A 10,996-nucleotide genomic window follows, 5' to 3' on the forward strand; every position below is an offset into this window, starting at 1 on the left:
AAAAACTAACTTCAGCTGTCTATTTTTGTGTTATGCATCAAAAATGTCATATTAAGTATGTCCGATACCCCGAGGAACTACTTTAGTTCTCTAGTACTCTTAGAATGAGATAATCAAGGGAGTTGAGTTAACAGAAGGACTGGGAAGTACTGTCAGTTACTGAGATGAGGACTGCCATCTAGTGGCCGTGTCAGGACACACAGCTGTACGTCTTAACAGTATTCATTATGCTCTTACAACTCATGCATTTATTTTCACGGAATGGCTGTGCAGTATCTGTATCTGCTTTCTTTTACATATATATTTCTGTCACCTTCATTTTTTAAAAAATAAACTTAAGGTGCTATTTTTCTTTTTCCCCCACAACTATTTCTATTATGATATTCCAAGATATGTCTGTATGTTGTATTAACATTTGAACATACTGTAAATCAGACAATGTTATTCAATAGTTATGATGGAACCTAAATTTAGAACAGATTCAAGGATTCCCTTCAGAATTTCACAACTTCACATTTCCCCATCTCAAATATGAAAATACTGTTGTTGCCACCGAGGATAAGCAGACTTTACCTTCTGAAATAAGTAAAAGGAAAAACTAAACTATTGGCAAACTCAAAGCTGTGCACAAGTTGTGGAAAATGTTTAATATAACAAGCAATAATTCACAAAGCTCTATGAATACAGTGGATTGCGCAAGACAATACAGTGCTAATTTGAATATGCCACTCAACTGTTGCTGTAACACGCACTGAAATCTACCTGCCACATAAGGTGGCTTAAAATCTCTGTAACCTTGATGCTTCCTGTGCCTTTTGCAAGGACTGGCACAATACTTCTGAAATATTGCAAAAGTTATATAATGATTTATTTTACAATATGACTGTTTGCGAAACAGGTTTTGAATGCTGTGTTGCTTTCTCAATATTATATACTCTGTAATGGAAATAAATACCTTCAAGGTGCATTTGTTTTCCCTGTTTGAATTAAAGAGACAAAGAAATTCCATGTAATTTAAAGAGTGTTTAATAACAATAAAAACCAGCAAAACTTAAAAAAAATTGGCGTCCAAATACGATCTCAAATCTCTTAACAGAACTGCGAAAGTAGAAGAGGCCCGAATTACAGGAAACAAACATTAAAGTGGATGTTAATCTTTTCTATGAATTAGAACTTCTATGCTTATACATTCTCAAAGCAGAGACATTGTTGACCTATGAAAATAAAATCCAAAATCAGTAGAAGGGAAAATACATAGTTCTGTGCATTGTGTCCAAAGTATAAGATGAACATTAAAAGTTTCGAAATGAAGGTCCCGGTAAGTGGGGATCCAAACAGCCAACTCCCTCTCAGGTGTGAATCTGAATCACATGACTTCGTAGCCGCTACGGATGCCTCTCATCAAGACGCAGGCGAACACGACGCCCATTATCAAAACAAGAGGGAGGTGACAGAGTTTGTGAGATATTATGTGATTTTTTTAATTTTTTTTTTCCACAGGCATATAATAAAACCTACTAGAACTTTTTCAAATGCTGTGTTGAGAAGCCTTTAGAGGTCAGAGGAAAGATAAAACCACCAGGCATGACAGAAAACACCTTCATTTTTTAAAAAATAAGCTTAAGGTGCTATTTTTCTTTTTTCCCCCCCACAACTATTTCTATTATGATATTCCAAGATATGTCTGTATGTTGTATTAACATTTGAACATACTGTAAATCAGACAATGTTATTATTCAAATAATTCAAAGCTGTGCACAAGTTGTGAAAAATGTTTAATATAACAAGCAATAATTCACAAAGCTCTATGAATACAGTGGGAAAAAAAAAAAAAAAGAGGTGCTAATTTGAATATACCACTCAACTGTTGCTGTAACACGCACTGAAATCTACCTGCCACATAAGGTGACTTAAAATCTCTGTAACCTTGATGCAAAAAGGAATCATTTTTTAATTGACTCCTGTGCAAATTAAAAACTAAGCACCTTAAAACCTAAGAGCAAAGTTAAAATTAAATATCCATGCATGCATGCATACATACATACATAAAATGGGTACATTAGGCTTCTAGGACATACAGCTTCTCGGGGCACAAATTAAGGCTTACATCTGGGGCCACGGGAGGGTATTAGGCATTCTAAAACTTGGACCAAGATTGTTGGTGGGCCTCGATTCTGGTCTGCAGAGATTCACAAAAGACAACCAAGACAAAACAGTTAAAGAACAAAGAAGGTATGCAAGAACAAATGCTCAGAGCTGGAGTGGAGCACTTACATTTCCTTCACGCCTACACTTTGACCCCACACAAACGGAATAGCATTGTCATCAGCCTCTGCAAGACAAAATGTTCTGTTATTGTTATGGTCACTGCACTACAAAACAATATGTTCAGTCTGGTTCAGAAAATAATATTGCTTTAGAAACTGGGCACTGAATATTTCAAAAATAATTACAAAATTTAAAGCGCAAAAACAACAAATTGTGGTTGATACCTTTGTCCCAATCCTCAGTCATGTTTTGATTTGCCCAAGTACTGACCGGGAGCTGCCATTTACAAAAGCCATTCATGCTTCCACCTGTGAACAGAGCATAATTCAAACACTGTAAGCAGGTGCTGACTCTGCAGTGTCAACAAAGAGGCAATCAAGTGAGCATCTTACCGTCTTCAGTGTTCACATATTTTCTGTCCTCGCAGGTTTCAGTGTGGCGATTCAGCTCATGCTTGGGGACCAGGTGGCGAGCATTAAAAGGGCAGGTTTTTAGCTCTCTGGCCAGTTTTGGATGATTCTACATCAGCGAGAGATAAATCAAGCAACAGTCAAACTATGGTGAATGAAAATAACCAGACTGTGAATCGAATCACGACATGGGCGAAGGCAATACACATACACTCATTTGTAAGCAGGACATGGAGAAAAAAAGATGGACTTATTAAAGGCTACTGCATTAGGCTGTGAGTTTTAACAGGATGTATCCAATAAACTGGCAGCTGTAAAAGAATGTATGGAGAAATGAGTGGAGAAAATGTTCAGTTTAATCAAACATGATACACATATCCTGCTTTCCATGTCAATGTAAATGTCTGCTAGGGTTTGTTGCACTAAACAAGGACTGTACTCACCTTCCTGCACTTTATAAGATGGTAAGGAAAGCGGCAGGCCCGGATCTGGTGGTTCTTGTCAAAGGGGCACTGCACAAGTTTGTCTGGGTCGCAATTTCCTTTTTCATCTTTAAAAACAGAACAGATTAATGCATTTAACTAATTAAAATTTTCTGCACTAGAAGACAGTGAGGAGAGACTGTCCTTACAGGTTTCCTCCACAGCCTGTGCTTTCTCAGCACCAGCAGTCTTGTTTGGACCGCTAGTGGCTCCAAATCGAAAGATGGTTGTCATGTCTAGCTGGGAACGTAGAAGAAATACAGCAACAAATACCGACTATTAAGATGCAAATGCAACATTTAAAAGCTGCGTAACCTTGACAAACCATCAAATTCAAGTAACTCGACAGGTGTGCCAAATTATCAATCACGTGATTGCTGATTGAAGTTTTTTTTTTTTTTTTTTAAATTCGACTTATTATATTGCTTGAGAAAGCAATATAAATCTGTGCCTTCTGCCCTGGGAGCGAAGTATCTGAAGAAACGTTACCGTCATTTAAAGACTGGCAGCAGATTATCAGCATTTTAGTAGAAGTGGCACCGCCACTGGAGCTAGCTATATTTTAGTTAGCTATATTTAAAGAATATTGTAAGTCATTTTTTTCCTCGTAATACTAGTTGAGTTATAAAAAACAGACCGAAATTAAAAAATTAGGGAAAATCAAGCATGGGGTCGAGCTAACTTTTTTTGGCTCGCTGCCATATTTGCTCGCAGAACAATTAGCCAACAAAAAAAGAGTGCACAGGGGAGACCAAAGCTTAATTACGCATTTCAAAGCCGAAAGTTTTAAGAAGTGATTTAAATGCTGTCAGAAATAAATGCAGTGTTACCACGAAAAATAACACTTTATAGACCTTCAACTGCACAACGCCAGGGAAAGATTCTTGCAATTTCCTAAATCTTGCAATGTCCGATCTGTTCTGCACATGCGCAAAAGTGGTCCTCTCATTAACGATTACCGTAAATGTGCCTGTTCAAACAGTGTGCCAACACACCTTTCTTTCAAAATTTTAATCACTTGAAACGTAAAAGTTCGCAATTATGTCATACAAAATTTACTGAAGTCATATTAAACCTCATTAGACCGTACGAGGTTTATGTAGACTTTACGGTAACCAACCGGCTGTTATTAGCGTAATTACGGTAAATATCCGGTCAAACATGGCGCTGCTCTGTGCAAGCTTGCGTACTCAGATGTCTCTTTTTCGACTGTGTGGTCTCGGTACAGTTAGGATAACTAATGGTCTTTATTCTCCTTACGTGTCCTGTCAGTCCAGGTATTTATAAAACTCTTTAAAATACATTCATTCGCCATTCGTCAGTTTGTTTACCCGCATCTCACTGAAACCCTTGCTAAGCTAACTGCATATCTGATATGCTCAACCGTTTATGATTAATAAGAAAAAAATAATGATACACAGAGAGATTTATGTTTTTTATTGCTTAATGTTTGTCTATAATATTCAAACTCCACGACAGGAAGTGCGGAGATGATTTCCGGGATTTTACTCCTTTTTTATTCATTACCAAGTGATTCATGTTTACCTCTTCTGCTTCACAGGTTGCCCCTGTGCAGATACTTCTCAACGTCTAGAGACAAACGAGGTATTGGTAGATATTTGGTCTCCAGCCTCGAGAGGATAAATAGAAAATATGAAGATTTCCTCAAAAAGCGAGTTCCCCGCTTTTTTCTGCTCTACCGCACTTTTGTGGAAGGTAAGCCCACCTTAACTCGCCTTTGAGGTCGTCTGAGCTGTATTTCTAAACTTAAATTCTGTAGCTACTTCCTGTAAATGTTCGACATTATATTTGGCTTTGGAGTCCAAATTGTCTTGTTGTCCATTCTATAGCCAAAGATAATAGTCATGTGGAACAACATCATACAATTCGTTCAGCTGTATTAACTTTGCATTAGCAGCCTGCCGTAAGCTTTGCTGTTTTTTAGTGAATCCAGCAATCCCCGACCAAGTCAGTTTGAAAGCAATATCGTTGAATTTCATATATACAGTATGCATAGCATCACAAATAACCAACTATTAAGCTATGAAGTTTGAACATTTATGAGTTATACAGTGATGTAGTTATCGAAAAGTAAATATAAGGACGTCATATCTTTATGGCTCCATATTGTATTGGCCATCAGATGCCCTGTTCCCTAAATACAGCCCTTATCAGTCGGCAGTTCAATACTCCGACGTGGGGAAGGCTTAGTGTAGCATACCCTCCGAAAGATGGTAAGAGACTCGACTGATGGGTTTAAGGTTTATTGCCGATCCATAAACCAGCTCTATGAACCAACGTGAGAACTGACAAACAAACAAAAAACAAAACGATCACATCTCCGTTTCCGCCTCTGTCCACAATAAACGGTTAACAATCACAGTACTTTTCAGTCAGAGAGTTTACATATATAGTGTAATAAATAAATAATAATCATTTAATTCAGAAATAATTAAAAATCAACGCACACCAACCTTGTGCCTCCTCGGGGGGTTGCAATAATCAACTCAGATGTTGTGTCGTTTCTGTTTAGTTGTCTTAAAAAAGTTTTTCCTGTAACTTACGGTACTTTTTTTCGTTTGCCGTTAATTCCTTCCTATCTCAATGGCCTTTTGGTTTCCCCGGCAACGCAACACAAGGAGCCAGTGCGAAGTAGTGATTTTCAAAATAAAATCTCTCTGTTTACAAAACAGAACCATTAACTCCATAACGGGCGTAACATATAATTACATTTTTTACATACATTTCCTTTTTTATTATTATAAGAAACCCAACTGATGAAATTTATACATGTAAGGATATCATGTTAAAAGCATATAAAGCAAATATTTCATTTTGGGATTAACCTATCAACAATGCACACGCATTCTGGTGGACAAAACAAGAAACAGCAAATACAAAACAAGAGAAATGGGTTTGCTATACATAGCATCACAAACGACCAACTATTAAGCTATGAAATTTGAACATTTATGAGTTATACAGTGATGTAGTTATCGAAAAGTAAATATAAGGACGTCATATCTTTATGGCTCCATATTGTATTGACCATCAGATGCCCTGCTCCCTAAATACAGCCCTTATCAGTCGGCCGCTCAATACTCCAATGTGGGGAAGGGTTAGGGCTACTCTACAGTACATGTTTGTCTGGAAACATAATAGCACGCATAGTCAAAATGTAACATATATGTTAATACATGGATTTTAAAGTCATTTATTTAGAAGATAATCATCTAGCTGTTTGTACTAAGGTGTCAGATAGGTCTGGGAAGTCTGGAAATCTTTGAAAAAGTATGGAATATTAAAATGTAAAATATGTAGAAACTCTGTTTTTATCATTGGATCATTCCAGGATTCAAGATACTGTTCCGAGACATCAAAGATGTGAGGAGGATAAAAGCAAAGATGTCCTCTGAACGAGTAAAGTTTCAAGATCTGCCCTACAGGGACATGGAGAAACTCAGACAGGTGTGTGTCCTTACTGAATGTGCATCAGTCACCACATACATACACAGTGCTGTATGTACAAAGGAAGATTTTACAGCACAAATGAGAAATGGGCAGAGTTTTTCACAGTGGGAGATAGTGAAACCAGTATAAAACCTGTACCAATTAGTTTTACACAAATGAATCTAGTAAAGTCAAAGTGGATATGTGGACTGACATTTGGGAGGCTGGAATATGCATACATATCCCTTTTGAGATAATCTTGATCAGATATGTAACTTCAAATTAGAATAGAAACGGAAATGAAAAGAGAAACTGGCAAAAGCACTATTATCATTTGTTAGTACTCTCTGGAATCAGTCTGTAATAGAATGTCAAAAAGAAAAATGAGACAGGAAAAGGGAATTGGATGTTGAAAGGACAAAAGGATATTGGATATTGAAATGGTAATTTGAAAATTGAAAGTTGAGTTTACATGGAACATAATGTACTGACCAGCTCTTATGAATCAGTACTGATTTGTATTTGTTTGATTCAGATAAAATCACATGAGACTGAGTATAAGTCTTGTGTTCTGACATCTCTCTAAGTGAGCCGTATTCTCATTTAATACCTTGCTTGGCTTTACTTACTTCATATTTGTTTTGCAGTTTCGCAGAGACTTGATCAAGACTGTTCCACTGATAGTGATATCCATCCCTCCTTGTGTCAACTACCTGGTTTTTGTCTTCATGTGAGTTACTTAGAAATAACCCCTCGACTCATATTAAGAAAAACATTCCTTTATGATTGATAGCAGTTTTCATTCTTGACCCTGTGTATGCTTCACTGTGTCCTACACTGTACTGGATCTTCCTTCCTATCCGGTTCCTGGTGATACATATTTTCCCATCACTAATTGTGTCTTTCCTCTCACTGTTAGCACCCTCTCTGTTCACTGCCAGGTATTTTTTCCCCCGTCAGCTCCTGATTCCTCATTTCTGGACTCCCGGGCAGATGGTAGAGTTTCAAAAACAGTACCATTCCCTCAGGGCCCAGCATCACTGGCCAGTGCTCAAAGGGCTTGAGAATGCAAGTCGTCAGGTCAAAAACGGTCAGCTACAAAGTTTCCTCAAGGACCTGTGTGCTAAAGTAAGTGAATGCATCTGAAAAATGCCAAAGTATGTGCAGAATATTCTGTATCTCCTCTACATCTTTCACACATATTTGCCATTGGTTCTGTTACTACCAGCTATAAATTGTATTCTTGTACTGAAATATGCTTGAGCATAAGTATAGAGCATTATACTGATGCATTTGTCTTTTGTAAGGTGACTGAACAGATGAATAAGGTCTCATCTATCAACTGTGCCACCTATGCATCAGACTAAACAGTCAAATAAAACTGACAGATGCACATTTCTTCATATTTGTATGTACAACTAAAATCAGTTTAATGTGTTATTTAGCTTTTTAAAACTTCTGTGTTTGAAAGTTATGTTACACCCTTTAATGCTTCTTAACACTGGTGGTTGGTTCTGAGTGCTACAGATGTGTCTCAGCAACCAGTTTGCACGCCACTGGAGTCCTTACTAACCAAGATGCTCCTGCAAAGTAGTTTCACAGACCAGAACTTAAGCAATTAGCACACAAACCTAGTTGGTGCAATTCTGACTTTTTTTTACTTCCACCACCACTTTTAACTTTGGACTTTATGAAACTGCCTTTTCACAACTGATTCTGTCAACCTGTCAACAATATTCTGGTGTAAATAGTTAAATGCTGGTTGGCATGGTGTATTTTTTTCATGAATGTGGGATAAGCTGACTTTCTTTTCATTTTCAGGTGCAAAGTGGAAAAAACCCTCAAGTGTCAGAAGTCCTTGCCGTTCGAGGCCTGTTCTCGGGACCCCCTCTGAGCATAAAGAAGATGAGTGTGGATCAAATGGTCAGTCAAAGCCCTCACTTTTCGCCAGCATCCTGCACACTCATTTAGCTGACATATTGTTGAACCTGAACACCACTGGAACATCTGTTGTGTCTTTTTTTCACGGCCCAACCAGAGACACCTCAGCCCCCTGCTTTTCCTGACGCCTCACCTCCCGGGCTTCCTGATTGGACGTCGGTTGAACAGACATGCCCTGGAGCTGCTCCAGCTGGACCGGGCCCTCAGCAGGCTGGGCCCTCATCAGCTTAGTGAGTCTGAACTTAGACAGGTCAGTCACTCTGCAGATTTCGTATTCACTGACCAAACACGTGAACATTGTATATTCCTCACTGTGTATTTAAACACAGCATATTCTTCTCTTTTCAGGCTTGTTTTGTAAGAGGGCTCAATTCTTATAGTCTTGGCGTAAACGAGTGTCGCGAGTGGTTATCCAAGTGGCTTCAGGTGTCCTCCTCACTGAAAGGTATTTTGATGTGATGTACAGTATTTTTGAAAATTTTGTCACTTCAAACATGTCCATGTTTTTAAAGGAATGGTTTGAAGTAAGGAGAAAAATGCTTATTTCCTCTCTTGCCAAGAGTAGATCAGAGGTTTGGTACCACTCTCAGCCGTACAGACGTATTCAGCTGGGGATCCGTATGTCCGAATCTGACCCATTAACAATCTCAACCTAGCCAGCATCGGTTAGTACGAGTGGTTGGATGCAATCAAGAATCCTACACTCACGCAAGCTACTCATTTCGTGTGTTTGTTAGCCGAATCAAATGCCATCCCAAGATGTCTTACTCAATGCTTTCAAAACAAAAAAAAGTAGATTTTTAAAAACCGACACCTGTTCATCTTATCGCTGAATGAAGCAAAACCCGTGTGTTTGATCTGCATTGAAAGGGTTTCATGGTAAAAGTCTTTAATGTGAAGAAACATTTCCAGACTAAGCTGCCACTCACTGTGGATCAGACTTTCCATCAGGTTCGGTTGTCCGTCGACATTACTGGAAGCCATTAAAATTGTATTGCTTTTTGGGATCAGACAAAGGAAATGCAAATCTCTGGCCCCTTGCACGTCACTTTATTTCAAATCTGCCCCTCCTATATAAAAGTAATTAATTAGGTCTGCTGTGTGTGAAATTGGTGGAATTTTCTGTCGGTGCATTGATGTGAAAGTGGTATTGATCCTCTCTTCTAACGCTGCCAAAATGTCAAACTATTCCTTTAACCCTTCCTATTGACATATCTGCCTTTTCTAAAATCTAGTGCTATTTTTATGTCTCTTTTGTTAAAATTTTGCAGATTCAGAGCTGTCGCTGCTTTTGCACAGCATTGTGTTTCTCTCTGCCAACTACCCAAAAGATCCCAGCCGACACTGAGGGGAAGCCTGAAGCAATCTCCTCCGCTGATTATGTTCTCTTTTGTGCACTGGGCAGCACAATTTCCTGAAAGCTGTCAATGTCTTGTTTTTGTCAAGGAAAAAACACATTTCAGAATTCTTCTTGGCAAGATTTTGAGCTTTAAGAAAAAAAAGAAACTGTCTTAGCCCAAAAATCAGAGAAGGTTTGCAGTAAAGAGAAGGATCCCCTTAATTTTAGACGCCTTAGAACTGTCCTGTTTGCCAATTAAAGTTCCAGTGTCAGCTATGAACAGCAAAAAACACCATCAACAACACACTCAGATGTTTACAAAAATTCCTTTGGAAGAATCTGGTGAATCTGTTGTGTCTTTACCAAGGGTGTGTCATTTATAAGTTAGCACAATAAGACAGTTGTATTTTCATAAGCTTGCTTAAATGAGTTCTCGCGTTCTTCCCAACCTCACAAAGAACTTAAATGTATTGTGATGCACTGAACTAAATTAAGTGATGTTATGTTGTCATGATTACCTGTTGCAGACGTGGCACTTGTTTACCAAGTAAGCAAATCATTACACAAGTACAAAAACAAGCAGGGAAACAAAGAGGATATTGTTTAGTTAAAGTTCAGTAGTGTTTTGTGCATCGTCTGTGCTTTGCTTGTGAAATGGTAAAGTAGTTCGGACACATTCCATTCACGAAAATAGAGATAAGACTGCTCTCGTGCGTGCATGTTAAATATTTTTACATGTTCGGATCAAACATGTACTGTATCTTCTCATACATTTACCTCTGTGTGCTCTGATGTTATTTCTCTGAGCAGAATAATACTAATCAGGGAAAAATTATGGATGACCTGTAAAAGCCTGAATTTTTATGTGGAAGGACATCATTTTGTCAAATACAGAACAATTGATTAACACAGAAGATCACTAGATTACACAAAGGCACCTTGTTAAAGGAAAAACTTTATCCTAAATGGAGACTGAAAAAACAAAAGAAAACAGGACATTCAGGCTTGTTTGTGTGATGACAAGCTAAACTTGATATTGCAGATTACATCATAGCATTTGCAGGCTGTCTGTAGAGTTGTGATGGCACTTTATCGTTTACTTGATG

The 10,996-nt window shown here is 38.1% G+C and overlaps 2 protein-coding genes and 1 long non-coding RNA gene across 6 annotated transcripts; 2 read left to right on the plus strand and 1 right to left on the minus strand.

The window, feature by feature from the left end:
- The first annotated feature begins 708 nt into the window (after positions 1-708).
- Positions 709-1,977, plus strand: LOC124063144. The gene is made up of 2 exons (XR_006844062.1): positions 709-774; positions 1,906-1,977. It is a non-coding gene; the product is annotated as an uncharacterized LOC124063144 (long non-coding RNA).
- Positions 1,010-5,709, minus strand: zgc:56699 (uncharacterized protein LOC405758 homolog). 4 transcript variants are annotated; one of them, XM_046396493.1, is made up of 7 exons: positions 3,310-3,504; positions 3,122-3,228; positions 2,661-2,787; positions 2,493-2,576; positions 2,275-2,332; positions 2,108-2,179; positions 1,010-1,432 (listed from the first exon to the last, which is right to left on the minus strand). In XM_046396493.1, exons 1-7 carry the CDS (start codon positions 3,392-3,394, stop codon positions 1,429-1,431), a joined length of 537 nt encoding a protein of 178 aa, XP_046252449.1. In that variant the 5' UTR covers positions 3,395-3,504; the 3' UTR covers positions 1,010-1,428. The 4 variants fall into 4 exon arrangements, with proteins under 4 accessions (XP_046252449.1, XP_046252450.1, XP_046252451.1 ...); XM_046396494.1 differs by lacking the exon at positions 1,010-1,432 and adding an exon at positions 5,635-5,709 and having other exon boundaries at positions 1,751-2,179; positions 3,310-3,400; XM_046396495.1 differs by lacking the exon at positions 1,010-1,432 and adding an exon at positions 4,015-4,148 and having other exon boundaries at positions 1,751-2,179; positions 3,310-3,396.
- Positions 4,233-10,579, plus strand: letmd1 (LETM1 domain containing 1). The gene is made up of 9 exons (XM_046396491.1): positions 4,233-4,437; positions 4,722-4,876; positions 6,513-6,628; positions 7,258-7,340; positions 7,552-7,738; positions 8,432-8,533; positions 8,649-8,801; positions 8,900-8,996; positions 9,823-10,579. Exons 1-9 carry the CDS (start codon positions 4,322-4,324, stop codon positions 9,897-9,899), a joined length of 1,086 nt encoding a protein of 361 aa, XP_046252447.1. The 5' UTR covers positions 4,233-4,321; the 3' UTR covers positions 9,900-10,579.
- The last annotated feature ends 417 nt before the right edge of the window (positions 10,580-10,996 follow it).

This window comes from Scatophagus argus, chromosome 8, assembly GCF_020382885.2.
Source record: "Scatophagus argus isolate fScaArg1 chromosome 8, fScaArg1.pri, whole genome shotgun sequence".
NCBI lineage: Eukaryota > Metazoa > Chordata > Actinopteri > Scatophagidae > Scatophagus > Scatophagus argus.